The sequence below is a fragment of the Lissotriton vulgaris genome, chromosome 5 (assembly GCF_964263255.1).
Source record: "Lissotriton vulgaris chromosome 5, aLisVul1.2, whole genome shotgun sequence".
NCBI lineage: Eukaryota > Metazoa > Chordata > Amphibia > Caudata > Salamandridae > Lissotriton > Lissotriton vulgaris.
This window is the reverse complement of record NC_141693.1, coordinates 19563695-19582241: the sequence shown is the minus strand read 5'-3', so window position 1 is coordinate 19582241 and position 18547 is coordinate 19563695. Positions and strand designations below refer to the sequence as shown.

Sequence of the window (18547 nt, the reverse complement as noted above, 5' to 3'; positions counted from 1 at the left end):
GGATCACTTTCCGACTGCTAACCCACGCACACAAATCACTCTACGACATCGGACCAGAATGCCTCAACTCACGACTGTCCTTCTACACCCCCTCCCGCCAACTACGTTCTGCCAGCCAAGCCCTCGCCACTGTACCCCGCATCAACAAGACCACCATGGGAGGCAGATCCTTCTCATACCTGGCAGCTAAAACATGGAACTCACTCCCCACCCACCTTCGCCTTACCCAGAACCACCTAGCCTTTAGAAAGCAACTTAAAACGTGGATATTTGACAAGTAATCCTCCTCTCCTACCTAAGCGCCTTGAGACCCTCTGGGTATGTAGTGCGCTATATAAATTATCTGACTTGACTTGACTTGACTTGACCCGGTGTTTGTAAAATCTGACCCTCCAGCAGACTCTGTGATTGTGGCAGCGGCGAGGAAGACACATGCTGTCGCTGGTTCCTCTTCAGTCCCACCAGATAAGGACAGCAAAACTCAGGACTCCTGGAGTCGAAAGGTTTGCAACTCAGCTGCTTCCACTCTTAAGGTTGCTCTTGCAGCTGCGCTTCTGGGTCGATACGACAGAGCCTTATGGGACTCAATGGAAAGATTCAAAGCCAAACTGCCAAAAGAAGACCAGCAGGACTTTGAAGAGACTGTTACAGAGGGGTGTCTGGTGGCGAATCAGATGATAAGCACTGCTGCGGATGGGGCAGTGCTTTCGGCTCATTCCTATTCCCATGGGGTTTGTGCCAGAAGATCGGCCTGGTTGCGCCTTACAGGTCTGAAGCCGGATGCTCAGCATCGGATTCTTAATCTCCCCTTTTCGGGTTCCGCTCTCTTCGGAGAACATGCGGATGAAGAGATGACCCGAATGAAGACGGAACTGGATACGGTGAAGGCGGTGGGCTTGGAGAAGAAAAAAGAATTCAAGCGCCGCTTCAAGACCAACAGGGGGAGAGGGGCTCAACAGAGGGTTCAAACCCCTCAGTGGTCCCAAAATAAAACCCAAGGGAAACCCCAGTTTCGAGGCAAGCCCAGCAGAGGTAGAGGAGGTCACCAACAGTCCTCTAACACCACAAGAGGAGGAAAGGCCTGAACAGAGGCTTCCTCTGGCGCCGTTACCCACTCCAGTGGGAGGAAGTGCTTCGCAACACCTGGCAGAGTGGGTCAGCATCACAAGAGATCAGTGGGTGCTGAATATACTGCGCAATGGATACAGGATACGTTTCCGTGCTCTTCCGAAGAGCATCCCTCCAAAGAGCTCTTGCCCTCACCAGCTAAGCTTGCTCCGACGAGAGGTGAAAATCCTACTGCAAAAAAGAGCGATAGAGGAGGTTCCTCCCGCTCTAAGAGGAAAGGGAGTTTACTCCAGATATTTCCTTGTCCCCAAAAAAGATCAGGAGGACAAGTTCAGACCAATACTCGACCTACGACTATTAAACAAAGTCATCGTCAAAGAAAAGTTCCGCATGTTAGCGCTTCACCAAATATGTCCACATCTTCAAGCTGGAGATTGGATGTGTTCGGTGGATCTGCAAGATGCGTACTTTCACATCCCAATTGCACAACAACATCGCAAGTACCTGAGGTTTGTCGTAGGGAACAAACACTACCAGTACAAGGTGTTACCCTTCGGTCTCAAGTCCGCACCACGAGTCTTCACCAAATGCATGGCAGTGGTAGCGGCTTTTCTTCACAAGAAGGGTCTCTTCATTTACCCATACCTGGACGACTGGCTCCTAAAAGGTCCATCTCCGGTACAAGTAACGCACGATCTGCAACTGTGCCTGCACCAGCTACACACCAGCTACACAGTGAGCTTCTCCATGTGAACCTGGAGAAGTCAGTCCAGCGGCCTACACAGTCCATCCACTACCTAGGCTCCGTTCTGGACACAAGATTGGGAAAAGCGTATCCTTCGGAGGAGAGACTTTTTTTCATGAGGCAGAAATGTGGGATTCTGCTAGAGTCTCGGCTTCCAACAGCCCGACAAGTAGCATCTCTACTGGGGTCCATGGCGTCCTGCATTTTTCTCATCCCAAACGCCAGGCTGAGAATGCGTCCTCTACAACAGGCTCTGGAGGATCAGTTGGACCAAGCGACAGGGCGCTGGGAAGATCGAATCACTCTTTCCCAGGCGACGAAAGAGACCATCAAATGGTGGACTCGGAGAAAGAATTTGCTGTGGGGGTACCGTTTCATCAACCCGTTCCTTCCCAGTCTATAGTGACGGATGCCTCCCTGCAAGGCTGGGGAGCACACATTGGTCCGCTTCAAATTCAAGGCCAGTGGTCTGCGCAGGAGCAGACATACCACATCAACATGCTGGAACTCAGAGCGGTATTCCTGGCTCTCAAAGCTTTCTTACCAGCGATCGAATCCAACTCAGTCCTAGTTCAGACGGACAATACGACCACCATGTTCCATCTGAACAAATAAGGAGGCACAAGATCTCGCCCACTCTCTCGAGAGGCTCAGGCAATCTGGCATTGGCTTCTCTCTCGAGGCCTCACAGTAGTGGCAGTGCACCTTCCAGGCGAGTTGAACGTCAAAGCAGATGCACTCAGCAGGCACTTCGAAGATCAGCCAGACTGGGTGCTAAACGACAAAGTAGTAGAAGAGCTTTTTCGTTGCTGGGGTTGTCCATCCATAGACTTGTTTGCAGACGACGAAAACACCAAATGCCACGCCTTCGCGTCCAGGTTCCACCGGCCAGGAACGCAGGGGAACGCTCTACTGATGGATTGGGCAGGGATGTTCGCATACGCGTTTCCTCCCCTAGCGCTGATTCCGAGAGTAGTTTCCAAGCTCCTCAGGTCGAACATGGAAATGATCCTGATTGCTCCGGATTGGCCTCGGCAGTGGTGGTATCCGGACCTTCTACATCTGTCTGTGTGTCCACACAAACGGCTCCCTTGCAGGCCGGACCTGTTGAGCAAGATGAACGGGAGGATAATGCATCCCAACCTCCCATCATTGAACCTAACAGCACGGCTCCTGAGGTCCTGCAATATGGACATTTGAATTTGCCTCCCGAATGCATGAACATTTTAAAGGAGGCTAAGAGACCTTCCACGAGAGCGTCCTATGCGTTCAAGTGGAAAAGATTTTACTTGTAGTGTACGGATCATCACTTGGATCCGACTAAGGGGCAGGAGGACGTCATCTTACCATAACTCCTTTCACTGTCAACTGCTGGTTTAAAGTACACTTCTATTAGAGTGCATTTGTCAGCTATTGTAGCATACAGAAAATCACCTGATCAGATGTCTTTCTTTCAGGTTCCAGTGGTTAAGGACTTCCTCCAGGGGTTGAAGAAAGTGTATCCCCCTGTGCGAAATCCTTCTCCTCCTTGGGAATTAAACCTAGTTCTATCCAGGTTAATGTCACCTCCTTTCGAGCCCATCCACAAGGCTTCCTTGCAACATCTCTCTTGGAAGGCAGCCTTTTTGGTGGCGATTACCTCTGCATGCAGAGTAAGTGAGATACAAGCGCTCTGTGCGAAGGAACCATATACTGTTTTCCACCACAACAGAGTAGTCCTAAGGGCTCATCCATCTTTCTTGCCTAAGGTCATCTCTGATTTTCATATAAATCAGTCTATTTCCCTCCCTTCTTTTTTTCCAAATCCTACGACCCCAGCCGAGCGGTCACTTCACTCCTTAGATCTTAAGAGAGTGCTTAAGTTTTATTTGGAAAAGACTAAAGGGATTAGGAAAACGGACCAACTGTTTGTGAACTATGGCTCAATGAGAACAGGTTTTCCAGCGGCCAAGAGGTCCATCTCCAGATGGATTGTCTTTTGCATTAAGTTGGCCTATCAGCTTGCAGGCAAGCCTTTGTTGATGTCTCCAAAAGTGCATTCCACTACAGGGAAGGCCGCTACAGTAGCTTTCTTGCATGACATTCCAATGTCGGAAATATGCAAGGCTGCAACCTGGAAATCAGTTCATACCTTTACGAGGCATTACTGTCTCGAATCTGATTCCAGGGCCGATACTCAAGTAGGGCAAGCCTCCTTGAGGAATCTGTTTGGGTAGTCTATAGTCTACTCAGACTTATTGATGAGATTACTGTCTTATCATTCCTTTGCCCGCAGGAATGAGGAGAGGCTCGCTATTCTATTCTAATGCTTATGACTATTGATGAGGATCCCCTGGAAGAGAAGGATTAGTTACTTACCTGTAATCCTAGTTCTCTTCCAGGGGTATCCTCATCAAAGTCATAAGCAACCCTCCCGCCTCCCCGGGCAAAGGATACTCTTTAATAAGGAGATATTGTTAACCTATTTGTTATTGGGTTTGTTTTTCAGTCTCCGAAAAGAACAACTGACCTAACTGTCACCCCTGGGGCATGATGGGATACAGGGGGTCATGAGTTCCCTCAAGGCACGGTGTCAGTTTATTGCTATTCAGCTACAGGTTAGCTTTTCAGTCTTTTTAGACTGTGTGTTTGCAATGCAGCCTGGGAGCTTCCTATGCTTCCAGTGACTTATGAGAATTTCTACTGCTTTCTGAGCATTAAAACAGTTTCTAAACAATCTTTGGTGTTGTTTCTCATGTTTCTAATGCTTATAATTCATGTATGGTGGAAATTCTGCACAGCATATTTCAGCTCTAGTGTGATTTGGCTGCTATTGCATGTTTTTATATATATATTATTTATATATATATATATGTATATATATATGTGGAGCACATATAATATAGTCTTTCCGGGGTCCCGCGCATGGGCGGGAATATTCTAATGCTTATGACTTTGATGAGGATACCCCTGGAAGAGAACTAGGATTACAGGTAAGTAACTAATCCATTCATACGGGCCAAATGGCCCATAGGAATGAATGGGGATACATTCTCAAATTGCGATTTTCTATGAGAAAAACGCAATTTGAGAATCGCAATTCCAAGGGTGCCAGGGTATCCAAAGGACACCTGTTGCACCCCTGGAATGTGCCTGTAAGTACATGTGGCGCACATACATGCCCTAAGGGCATGTCTGTGCGCCACATGGCACTTTGAATTTTTTTTTTAAATGCATTTTAACAGGAATTCGCAAAATACCATCTACTTGGAGTAGGCGATATTTTGCGATTCCTTAAGCCAAAATCGTAATTTGCAGGGCACCCCTACATAGCATTTAAGGAATCGCAAAATTGCGATTCCTTAAATGCTTGAGCAAAATAAGGAATCGCTATTTTTGGCATAGCCTGCAGTATGAATGGCATAGCCTGCAGTATGAAATTTAAGGAATCGCAAAATTGCGATTCCTTAAATGCTTGAGCAAAATAAGGAATCGTAATTTTTGCGATTCCTTATTTTGCTTTGTAGCCCATACATACAAAAATGCCGTTTGCGATTTGCAAACGCCGGAATTCTGGCGTTTGCGAATCGCAAACGGCTTCTTACATATCCCCTTAGAATTTTCTGTTATGTTGAGATTACATAGAAAGTTATAATTTGTCAGCACATATCTACTTTAGAAAATCTGTTATGGTAAAATTTTTCCTAGTGAGAGTTGCATTTTCTTATGTCTAGAGCTAGAATCTTTGCAAACCAAGTGGTTTCTCGCTCGCTTGTTCGGAACAGAGATTTCATACTGCAGGCTATGCCAAACATTGTAACTAAACTAGTAAACTCAACAAGAATAAAAGTCTCATAAATATTAAAGGGATTGCCTAACCACCCAGATAATTTTCACATCCAAACGATGACCATGGGCTCTTTGAGGCCAATTGAGACCCCAAAGACATTGACCCACAAAGTGACCTTAACTGCGTGACTTCAGCGCCTATCATGAGTGAGGAAGTATATTTCACTCAGTACCAGGACTGGACTGGCCGTAGCAGGCACCAGGGGTTTCCCCAATGGGCCGCTAGGGTGGGGGCTGGTTTTGGGCTGGGGGGGGCGCTTTTGTTACCAGGGGACTGCAATATTGGCCCCGGTAACAATATTGGGCGAAACCATCCCTTGAAAACAGCTCGGCCACACCCCCTCAGCCCCCTAGGGGGGCCAGCCGAGCAGTTTGCCAGGGCCGGTTTCGGTTCACAGTCCGGCCCTGCACAGTACAGGCTAGCATGAGCTAGGAAGTATTTCACTCAGTGGGGCTATCAGGATGAAGTATTTTGCTCAGTGCATAGGGTTTCCAGAGTTGATAGGCAAGGACGAGTCAGGCCACAGCTCCATGATGTCTCTAGGAATGTACCCATGGACCTGGGCTCCAGGTACAAACCCAATGCCCCTCCATACTTGCAGCAGATTTCATCAGTGTCCAGTGAGGGCTTCCACGCTCCTCATCTGTTTCTCCTGAGTTAGAGCTGAAGTCGGTACATTCCTCGGACTCGAGCTCCAGCCATCATCCAGAGGTTCCTCTATTTCTATGGGGACTCACTGGCTTTTCGGAAGCATCAAATGCTAGCTCTTTTGCAGGCCTATAGTGCAACCACTGGACAGAAGTGCCCACCACATACTCAGGTAGCCCAGTAGACCACCATGAGCCTCAGGCCAGCCCGGAGACTCCTCCTGGGTAACAGGGTCCAAGAGGTCCATAGTTACATCTCCAGAATCCATAAAGAGGGCATGGCCCTAGACCTAGCCTCCAGTCACTGACTCCAGATGATCCTATAGATTGCTGAGTTGCAACTTCCATAAGTTCCCTTCCACGCCTAAGGACAATCCATAGACCTGGGCTCCAGTCATCAACCTAAGACTAGAGGGGATAAATGGTATAGGAGGTTGAGCTTTATAGCAAAAAGTGATTTGAGGAGCGAATGGGGCGAGTTGAGGCAAATGTGTAAGGAGGGGAGAACGGAGTTATAGGGTTGAGGTGAGTGGACAGAGTTGTGGAGGGGAGAGTAGGATGAGTTGTAGAGAGTGAAGTATCATTTGGGTGGTGAATGAGATAAAGTATGGAGGGGAGACTGTAGTCAGGGGGAGAGGAGAGCACAGTGGGGACTGGAGGGGTGATCCATTTGTGGACCGCAAAGCTGAGTGAGCTGTTGAGGAGAGAGGGATGTGTGGTATGTTTGGGAGAAGAGATGACATTAAGGGGCCGATTAGGATCGCGGTGAATCCGCATCCTCCGGGCCGGCGGAAACCACCGCCGGCCCGGAGGATGCGGATTCACTGCTGCGGAGGCTCCAAAGACCCACCGCCAGATTAGGATGGCTGGTGGGTCAGGAAGACCGGCTTTTCCGCCGCGGTCGCATTCCAACCGCGGCGGAAAAGCTCTGATATGGTGGCGGTGTCTATCAGACACTGCCAGCCATATTAGGATGGGGCAGAAGACATGCTTTTCCGCCGTGGAAAAGCATGTGGTCTTTCGTTTTTGGGGGCCCCATAGGTACTCCCCGTGCATATGCATGCACAGCGCGGCAGGCACCACGCGGTGCCTGCCGCTTTGTGCATGCATATGCAAAGCATGCACTTTTAACCTTGCGGCGGGCGCTGCTTCAAGCAGCACCCGCCGCAATGTTAAACATAGGGTATGTGACCGCCAGGGTGGCGGTCACATCCTAATCTGCATGGAGGGAACGCCGCAGCCCCTGTGGACGTTCCCTCCACCTCAGGGGTGGCAGACGGACGCAGGTCCGTCCGCCATCCTAATAGGCCCCTTAGTGTGGAGAAAGGATAAGGGGTTTTGAGTGGATCAGGAGTGCAGGAAATTGGTACAGGAGGTGTGGGAGGTGAGGAGGAATGGGGTGAGGGGAGAAGTTGAGACTGGGGCGATAGATAAAAGAAAAGGTGTCGAGTGGTGGACATAATAGGAGAGTGGGGGAGAATTAGTGTGGCGATACGATGGGTGCTTTCAATTATTAGGTGCATAAGTATAAATTGACTGAAATTATATGGGATCTAATTAAAATGTCTTTTATTACAGCAACATTTTCTAAAGAACTGGGTAAGTGAATACATTATAATACATGTGTTTATTTATCTAACATTGCTTTATTATTTGTTTTGCAAACATTGCATTTCATTTTTATTTTCAGAGTGGCATTACATCAAAACCTCTGCAAGTGAGTAAAAATAATACCAATTCAAGTCTCTACAACCTCTGAAGACTTCCTGAAAGTGAGTAGAACAATAATATGGGGCCATCCAGATTAACTGGGGGCTATGGCAACCTGCTGGCCGCCGCAATCTCCTTCCGGAATGCACTGCTCCACTTCTCCGGCCCCAATGGCACTACTTTTCCCATGGGTACAGGCTCCCAAACACCACCCACTTCCATCGCTTCTCCCAGTATGAGAGAAATGCTGGAATTGGGCGGAGTAGACCTGTTTTGCACTTCAGCAGGGTCTTGGAGCCTGTGCCCGTGAGAACTAGGATATCTCGATGGGAACAGCCTGGAGATATCAATTGGTGTTCACTTGTGACAACAAGGGCGCTGATTTTAGAGGGGAAAAGATCAACATCTGCCTGACAGAGGTGTTCTCCTGGCTAAGACTGAACCAATTAAAGTGCAATCCGGAGAAATCAGAGATTATCTTTTTGGGTCCTTCACCTGCTGATGTATGCCACCAATGGTGGCCTTTGGACATGTCTCTGCAAGCAACCTCAGTAAGCACAGTCAAGAATGTAGGGGTCAAGCTAGATGATAATTTATCTATGAAAGCTCAGATCCAAACTAGCTGGTTCCTGTTTCGGCCTGTTAAAGAACTTTCTTCCCCTACTTTCGGTTACTCATAGGAAGGCTGTGATTGTGTCGAGGCTGGACTACGTTAACGTCTTGTACCTGGGCCTCCCCGAATATTTATTAAATCGTCTTCAAGTGGCCCAGAATGCTGCGGCTAGGGCAATTCTCATGTTAGGACCCAGAGCGTGGGTGTCCACCTATTTGAAAGTCCTGCACTGGCTGCCGGTCCATAAGAGGATTTGGTTCCAATCTCTGGTTTTGACTTTTAAATCTACACAACACTGATGCCTTCTATATTAGGAAAAGAGTTCAGCACTTTCTACAGTGAAGAACTCTGAGGTCCTCATCGCAGCAGCAAGTGACCATCACTAGGTTTTCCCGCGCCTGCATAGACAGTCGCTCCTTCGGAGTGCAGGCCTCCCCGCTATGGAACTGTTTGCCATTGTCACTCAGGCAGGTGCAGGATTTACTCACCTTCAGGAAGCTCCTGAAAACCTGGCTGTTCCAGCATTAGCCAATGAGCCTATCGCTCCTTTAGATATAGTGCCAGTTGTCTGTCTTGAGGTCTTTCAGTGCTGGGACACTCTGTTGAGTAGTTGTGCGCTCTATAAGCACCAATTTACATTCCATTACATTACAAATAGTAACATTGTAAAAAAAAAAAATTCTTCTTAATGCTGCGTTTTAGTTGTGGGGCGATGCTCCTCCACGGTAGCGGAGAAGCTGCGCTTGGGTAGGTGGCATTACTCGTCTTTGCATTTACATCATCTGTGCGGGAAGTGTTGTGTGTGGTACCTCTCTATGGCTGCCACCCCAACACGCTGACGTCAGTGCTTTCTTTTCCACACCAGATAGCGCTCATCTGTGAAGGGCTTTTTTCAGACTTTTTGTTGAACCTTTTTTTTGAGAGATTTCTCTCCTGATGTTACAAGAATGTCCCCAAAGAAACTTACTGGTTTTAAACCATGTGGTGCCTGTCCCAGGCTGATGTCAGTGACAGACCCACACTTGGTTTGTCTGTGTTGTTTTGAGAGGGACTTGAAGAATGGCACTTAGTCAGAAGTACCTAGTGTCCCCACTCTGCAGGAGTGCAAAGTGGGGACACTAGGTACTTCTGACTTAGTGCCATTCTTCAAGTATTCATAATCACGCCCTCAGGCCAGAGGGATTACCCACTTGCACCCAAACTGATCAACCTTGAACATAAACTTGGATTCACAAGAACTTCACCACAGTGTGCCTCACCATACACAATTTCTCTCATTTTGAAAGGGACAACATCAATGAAAACATTACAACACGAAATTACCTTTTCAGAGAAAGGTATACAGGTTGCTCTCAAGGCACTATCGTTCGGATGATACAATACATTGTTACAAAACCACAGCAACAGCAGCACTCCTGCCTCTAGCCGGAACCACAGGTTTGTTGGCTCGGCTATTTCTTCCATACTCGGCCTTGCTTAAGGGGGCAAACCCTGGTCTTGTAAAACGTTTTATCTTGGTGTGTACCTCAGTCCACTCCTCGACGCCACTCTGAAAGAGGGGGAGGAGAAGGAGACTTCCAGCGAGTAGCGATGTCACGTTTAGCAACCATAAGGGTCATCACCAAAAATGACTGGTCAGCCCTTGTGCCCCCAGAGCCCTCAAGGACACCCAATAAAAGCATTAAAGGAGAATGGGGGACCTCCCATGCAGACACCTCAGTCAATTCTCCCACCACCACAGTCCAGAATTTTTGGATTATGGGGCACAGCCAAACTATGTGATAAAAATCGGCAGAAGCATCGCTACCTCCAGGGCAGGTAGGCTCAGGTAGGAGTCTTGCTCGGTGTATTCTAGCTAGGAAGAGATAGGCATTATAAAGCCAATACTTTTGTACCAACCGTAGTTTGGAAGAGATTGTGATCACCCTCAGCACCTTCAGCGCAAGGAGCCAATTGTCATCTTCAAGGTGCCTCAACCTGGTCTCCCATCACGCTCTGAGATGTTCTTGAGTGACTGAGGTATTAACAATCAAAATATGAAAGATTTTGGAGATTCCACCTTTCCCAGATTGCCAATCAAAAGCTTAGCTTCCAGTGGGCTGATGACTGGGAGTGAGGCATTCTGCGAGACATGTAACTGAAAAGCGTGTCTCAGTTGAAGATACTTATAAAACTGGGTATACGTCAGTGCATAAGTGGTTTTAAGTTTCTGAAAAGATCATGTGCGCGTCCCTGGCCATATGTTTCCAAGTTGTGAAATCCCAATAAGGTCCCAGTGTCCAAATCCCTGTAAAGTCGCCAACTTCCGTAGCCAGGTACCATTCCAGAGAGGGGGTTGTTGCGCGAGTTTGGTGTCCCGGGGAGTGTACCATAAAGCTGCCCTCCAACCCTGGAGGTCCGATTTGGTCAAGGAGTTAGGGATGGGGGAACCATAAAGCATGGATAGTGTGAGAAGTTGGCCTGATATATAGTGCTCACTATTCTAGTGATCACTGTGTATCATTCCAAACGACCCTTATTGATGATTGGTTGTAAGTCAACCTTATAGACCAGCTATCCTAGTAGCATGGACAAGAGCAGTCTTTAGGCTAAACTCTAGAGGGCGTGTTAAGCCAGCTGTTATACCATCACATTTACCCCTTGAACACCAAGTGAAAGGACACCACACAAGTTGTCATGAAAATAAAGGATATTTATTTATAACAAGACTACCCTGGCTCTTTATGAGTCAGGGAGCTAAGCACAATACAAAACTCTTAAGAAAATACTTCAAGTTGCACAATTTACACAAATGCCCGAGGGGCACGAAAAACCATATGCACTAAAAGTGGAATGCGAAATACTAGCAGGTAAGTAACAAGATCCAGAGGCTTCAGGATCGCTAGGACTACACTACTGAACCCTAAGGTTAGGAGCAGGAGGCCTAGGGAGATCGGGCGCAGAGTGTGAACTCTCACGCGGGATGCGGGAAGAAGTCTATGGATGCTAGCGTTTCTAAAGTTACTGTTTCCGGACGAATCCGGCTAGATAGACTGAAAACGAAAAAGGATCTGGACACTTGGATAGTGAACCTGTGCTGTAGCACCGAAATACTCAAGTTACCTAGCCCAGGGGCTGCGGCTGCATAGGGTTCAAAAGACGTCGGGAATCCTCGTTACAGTCTATGGAGCCTGAAAGAAGAAGTTGCTGGCAGGCGACCATGAAGATATTCGGAGGGATCCAAGCCTGGATCGATGATGGAGAGGACCTGAAAGCAGAGGGGACTCAGTTCTTAATCACTAGCCAGTGATTAGGTGGGCACCAGGATGGCACCGGATGAAGTCACCTCGACCAGGTGAGTGGGCGACGCTGGGCTCTGCTGTCTCTCGGACCAGGAGGCGTTGTCGGCGACCAGGATGGAGGTGCGAGCTGTCCCACGAGGGTCTCTGCTGTTGGCAATGCTGGAACCAGGATTGGAGCAACAAGCCTTGGCAAAGGCAAGCCCACGCGGTGGAGTCAAGATGGCGTCTGGAGTGGACCAGGAGGGTCCGGGGTGCTCCTCTTTTGGAAGGGAGCAAGGGCCAGTCTGGAGCAACCAGACCAGCGGTGTAGAACGTCGGGGTGCGTCGTCAGAAGGGCCACTAGCCAACGGGCAAGTGACCGGACAACCCGGTTAGCAGCAAAGAGCAGAAGGGCCCCACGCAGATCTCGTGGATGCAGGGGGGCTGGACTTCGGTGCTGGAGCTGCTCAGGGTTGGGGCTTCTCAAACCCCAGGGCACTCACTCGAGGATCCCTCGGCGGTCGTGCTGGGCAAACCTCGTGCAGGTCTTGATGATAGCCGGTCCCTCAGGTCTCGTCACACCCACGAATCTCAGCTGAGCTGTAGAGGCAGGTAGAGGTCAGAGATGGCGGGGAATCCGGGTCTCGTCGAGCTTGGCAGTCTTGATCCGGAGGATAGACGTGCAGCAAACCGCAAGCGCTTAGGTGGTGCCTGCTGGTGCAGGGTGGCTACTCCTTAGCCACAAGGGAGAGTCTTCAGAAAAGTCAAGAGTTCTTTTCGTGGAAAGTATTTCAAGATTTAGAATGATCTAATTTGGGAAGGGGGCCTGTTCCTACCTTTATCCTAAGAAAAGGGGCTGGCACGCGACTAGGTCCTGCCCATGGGTGGGGCCGGGAAGGGGGGTGGTTATACCCCTCTCCTTTGTCCAGTCTCTCCCCAGCTCAGGGGCTGGGGTGCCCCTGGAACTGGTTTGAGCCGGTATATGCACAGTGAGCACCGGGGTGCCACTTGCAGTCACCATCCTTTCTGCCCTGCCTACCTATGATACACAAAACCCTGTCTGGGATGGTGCTAGCACCGCCCCTGACAGGAAACCCTTTGTCCAAGATCTCCTCGCTGGAAGAGCTCCAAGCAGCAGGAGGTCAGACTCGTGTCTGTGGTGGCAGCATCCATTTTGTGATGCTGAGGCTCGAGTTAGCTTTAACCGGGGTTCACAGTTACATACATGTGGTGTCCCTCTAGAAGAGTGGAATGCTAACCCCGTCGCCAGAATTGGCGAGGGGTTAGTATTCCAATTTGTATGACACCTTACTCGACATGTTTTGATAATGTTATACCAAAGTTAGCATTTGACCGCGAGGTACATAATGCACTTAAGAGTATATGATATAGCGTTATCATGGAACAGCTATTAGGACTTGGTTCCGCAAGCTGCAAACGGGCTCAGCTCATGCCAGAGCACCATTTCACATAATTCCAAGCACTCTGCCTTCAGGATTGATAAGGCCTGCCATAGGAGTGACTGATAGGAATATATGTGTCCATTTTAGGGTTAGATATAGGAATACTATATCTAAAGCAAAGGGTGATTACACCACTGTTAGACCTGTCTGGCTTTTTGCGTAGTCCCTCCAATTTATTATTTATTTTGTCCTCTTTTTGCCCCTCATACCCTTAACAATTTTTGTCCACTGACTTTTTCTAGGTGTTGGCCAAGGGGATAGGTGTTCTTTTTCCCCTCATAGTTTTTCACCTCAGGCCCAGAGGTCTGTTCTGACAGGAAAAGTTGGAACCACAAAATGGTGGCTACCAACTGCCCTAACTGTCAAACCTAGAACTTGCCCATAGACTAGCATAGGGCGTTCCAGAACCTTCTGGTCCATTCTGGACCACTGAGGGTCCGCCTATATAAGGCGGAATGCGGGGCAGCCATTTTGTCTACCTGAGAGAGTCAGCTGGAGGACAGGCTATCTTGGAAGGTGGGGGGAGACTAGTGCGAGGGTTGATCTCCTGGTCTGGGAAGCAGCCTAATTAATCCACTTCTCTACTCCTCCTTTGGGATCCTTGTCTTGTCCCCGCTGTGGATGCTTAAGGGAGACCCTGGGCGCCTGACTAACCCCTAGCTTGGAGATAGTGGGGTGGGAACAGGAGAAGGAGACTGTGGCGCTGCGGAGCGCAGTCCTCTGCCCAGTGAAAGAGACTCAGGAAGAATAACCCTCATCCCTAGACACCAGCCTCCATCCAGTATTGAAGTGTAAAAGGTCCTTGTGGAATTGGGAAGGGGGAGCTGAGGTGAAAATCGAACCAGCGCTGTTTCCTACCTTCCTGGGTGCTGGGGAAGGCTTGAGCCCTTGTGTCCTGAAAGGTCCTAGCCGGACGTGCAGTCGGCCGATCCCTGGATTTCCTGGTGAACTGACAAGTGGTGAAGGGTGCCGGTTTCTCTGAGGCAGCGCCGCCTCGGCTGTGAGCGGGACCCATGGGGCACCGATCGCGCACTGGGATAGCGCCCCCCCGGGATCCACTGAGCCTGAGAAGCCTTGCGAGGCTTCCCTTCGTGAGCGGGACCCCGGGGGCGCCTACCGCGCTTTAGACGCGTTGCCTGCAGCGACCCGGTTGAGGGGAAAGTGAAGGCGCCTTCGCGCATGCCCCGTCCGATGCTGATATCCCCGGAAGGAGGGGCACAGAAGTAAGCAGGCCCGGGAGAGAAGCGACTTCCCTTCGAGGGGGCGCAGTGGGAGGCGGCCTCAGCTCAAGCGCTACCGCGCATGCCCCCCTGGAGGAGTGTCTTTGGAGTCCGGCGCTGAGGAGAGGCGCCGGGGACTTCCACAGCTCGCCAAGAGATCTGACCTTTTCCTCCTGCTCGAGCGCCACACTGAGGAGCTGGCCCGAGCAGGGAGGGAGTGTTTAGAGGCCCGGTAGGGGCCGGGGGAGCATCGAGAAGTCTGCCTTAGTTGTCCTCCGCTCGAGTGCCTCACTGAGGAGTCGGCCCGAGCGGGGGAGTGAGCATAAAGGAGCCTTCTGAGGTGTGAGGGCCTCTCCAGCCTCGGTTCTCCGACCCCCTTCGTCTGCTGTTCCCCCTTTTGAGCCTGGCGCAAGACGATTCCAGCATAATCACTCACAAGTAAGGAGGTGTACTACAGGGGGAAGCAGCGCTAGCGCCTACAGTGAAGTAAATAAGGCACTGGCCGTTTGCATCCCTGTTTAATACAGGTTGGGGAGTAGCACAAAGGAACCTGCTGGTTAAGTGAAGGAATAAATTCCTCATGGAGATTGCTGGTCTCTAACTAAACTTCTGGTTAAACTGAAACTCCTCATTGCAATCAAATCTGGTCAATGTTGGGGATTGTTTGAATGTATAATTGATGACAGATACTGAAATAAGTTAACATCCCTGAAGATAGAGCTACTGATTATAAGTCATTTAAATGTAATGTGATGATAATTTAAGAGTACTGTGTTTTTGACATTATTTGGCATTTCTAAACGTACTGGTGTTTTTCCCTGACAGAATGCATTACATTGAACTGTAAATTTTAGAACCAAGAGAGCAAAGAGATTATTTTTATAAACAGCTCATATTTTCCTAACAAATTGGTGTAGTGTCCTTTTTCAAGTGTTATTGCGTGGATTTACTGCTGGGTGGTCTGCAACCTTCACACTGTGCCTCTAGAATTGCATGTCTTACCCCTAGGCCAGGCTACCCTAGGTGACCTGGCATCCCAGGTTCTAACAGACCACCTTGCCCCAGCTGTCGTGCAGCCAGTTGTGTCAGATTTGGATGGCCAGCCAGGGGTGGCATAATACATGCTGCAGCCCCTGGTAGGCCCTGTGTGCACCTATGCTCTGGGTACCTAAGGTACACTGTACAGGGACTGATAAGGTGACTCAGTATCCAATTAGATATGTACCTAAGGTACATGGAGTCCATTTTACAGAGAGAGCAGTGGGCCTGGGGTCCTGAATAGCAGGGCCCCAGGTCAACTAAGTTGAAAAACCAGCTAAACACCAGGCAAAAAGTTGGGGGCAACCATAGTCAGATATCCACCTTCCTACAGATAGTATTTGAAGGAACCCCATAAGGCATAGCTCCAGTCGATAGGCAGGGGCCGACTATCCCCTGTTAAATCATACAAGGATGCCTAGGAGATATGAAGCTAAGTGGTGGAGGTTGGCTATCCCTAGGCCACCATGATGGGGGATTGCTGGCAATCTGCAAATGCTAGATGGCCCCTGGAGCCATGCCACAAAAAGGAGATCACAACCCTATCCAGGGCCCGAAACCACGTTTGTGGTATACGGAGTGGCAGGTTTAGAAAGGCATAGAGAAATTGAGGCAGGATCATCATTTTATATAGGGCTATACGACCTATTAAATTCAGTGGTAGGGAATACCATTTAGCAAGGTCGACTTTAGCTTTCCACATCAGGGGATCTATGTTACGGGACCAGGTGAGTTCATGGTGCAGTGCAACCCAGGTTCCCAAGTATTTGAAGCTAAGACGATGGTTGGATAGGTTGTCTTGCCAGTTGATGCAATCCTGGGTTGTGGCCAGGGGTACCAATACTGATTTGGAGGGGTTCAGCCTAAGACCTGAGGTCGCCCCAAAACAATGCAGGAGGTGGAGACAGTGGAAGACACTCACTGCTGGGTTTGCCAAATAAAGCAGGACATCGTCTGAATGTGATCTTCATGGCCTTCGCTCCATCTCCACCCGCATATCTGTGCACCAACTCGAAAGAGTTGTGCCAGTGGTTCCACTGTGAGTGCGAAGAGGAGCAGGGATAAGGGGTAGCCTTGTCTGGTCCACAAGCTGATAGGAAAAGCATGGGAGAGCACTCCATTTATCTATACCCTCGACATAGGATTGGAATAAAGGGCTTGGACCATTCCACATTCCTGCCCATGCCAGCACCAGCTGGAGGTATTTCCAGTCCACTGTGTCAAATGCCTTTTCAAAATCGATGAAAAGCAAGGCTAATTCAGGAGGCAATAGATGACGGAGGGCTAGGGCTACATGAAGCTATCGTAGGCAATGTCTTGTGCTATGGGCGGGCATAAAGCCACATTGATCAGGATGTATCAGTGTGCGTCTAGCCTGTTTGAGGCCATTAGGGTCGCAAAGATCAGAACTTACTTCCCTGTTGATGAGGGATATGGGATGATAATTGGCACATGATGTAGAAGTAGATTGTGTTTTGGGAATCACCACAATTGTGGCAGTGTATATCTTCACAGTAAAGGCGCCCAACTAACCCACGTCTTCATAGAGGGCTAGCAGTTGGGGGTCAAGATATCACAAAATGCCATGTAGTATTCTGCTGGAAACCCATCAGGACTGAGAGTCTTCCCGGGAGCCATGGCCAGTAAGGCTGACCCACCTACTTGGCCAAAAAGGGCTTGTGCAGAACTTGAGCCTCACACCAAGAGAGGTGAGAAAGGGGAATGACTGTGAGGAACTGAGCAGAAAAGGTAGTGTCTCTCCTGGGTGGAGTGGTGTATAAATGCTGGTAGTAATGGGCAAATGTCTGCTGGGAGGCCAGCTTCCCATTCTTGTCCCCCCACCCAGAGACCCTAGCTGTTGTGGCGTGCCAAAGAGGAATGCTTTGGAGGTGGATATCTTCATATAGAAGAACCAGTTGTCGGGGGGGGGTATCCGTCATGAGATTACTTTCTAAGCAGAGAGTGTGTGCATCCAACTGACTGATGTGAAGAGGGCGGGTATTCTCCAGTACACAGATTTACCCCCTGGCAAACCACTGTATAGTGGCCTTACTGGAGGCCCACAGAGGCAACCGAGCCCTTCTCGTTATGGAAATATGTTTGAAGTTCTTCATCCACAGGCCTGGACGTAGGTTTTGTCTTGGTGATACCAAGCATTAAGATGTCACATAGATCAGGGACCCTCTTTGGGGGAACACAGGTGGAGGAGAGGAACATGGTCAGATACATGTATGGAAAGAATCTGGACATGGGAAATTGCACAACAATCAAGAGAGGGGTGGAAGACAAGGTGTATACAGGAGTGGGAGTGATGTTCAGCTTCGGGTTCCATATCCCCCAACCATCACAGAGACCCAAGGTGGTGGCCCAGTCAAAAAGGCGAGGGGCTCCAGAGCGTCCAGATACCGAGGGAGGTCTGGTGGCATCCTTCTCCAGGATGGGGACCATGTAGCCTTTGCGGAAGATCCAGGAGGATCTTGGACAGATCATGATGAAAGGTGCTGTGCACTGCAGGCAGGGCAGAAACACTCACCAGATTGATAGTCTGGCCCTTGAGCATCCCAGTGAGCATGAACAAGCGACCCTGTGAAAGATGGACTTCGCTGGAGACAAAGAGAGGGGGAAGGAACACCACAGCACGATGGCTACTCTGCGGGAGCCATGAGTATAACCTGCATGAAAGATCCTGTTGTAACCCTTACACACCAGGAAGAGGCAGCAGTTACCCATAAGTAGAGTCTCCTGGAGCAAGAGAACCTTAGGGAGATGGCAGTGGGCAAAGTTAAGTACTGTGGTGCATTTTACCCAGTCCAAAAGGCAATTAACGTTCCAGGAAAAACTGAAAACGTTCCAGGAAAAACTGCAAAAGGATGCCATCACAGGGGCAATAAGTGGTATGCGTTATAAGAAGGAGATGAGGCAAGGCACCCCATCTGATATGTGGACTCGCAGTG

General features: G+C 49.3%; 1 protein-coding gene across 1 annotated transcript in view; it reads left to right on the top strand.

Annotated features, from left to right (window-relative positions):
* Positions 1-18547, top strand: part of LOC147710014 (E3 ubiquitin-protein ligase TRIM39-like) — a 541081-nt gene that overhangs the window by 453427 nt on the left and 69107 nt on the right. The window contains exons 6-7 of the mRNA XM_086920687.1: positions 7868-7888; positions 7980-8006. Coding sequence (XP_086776813.1) covers positions 7868-7888; positions 7980-8006 — 48 coding nt within the window. The remainder of the gene's footprint in view (positions 1-7867; positions 7889-7979; positions 8007-18547) is intronic.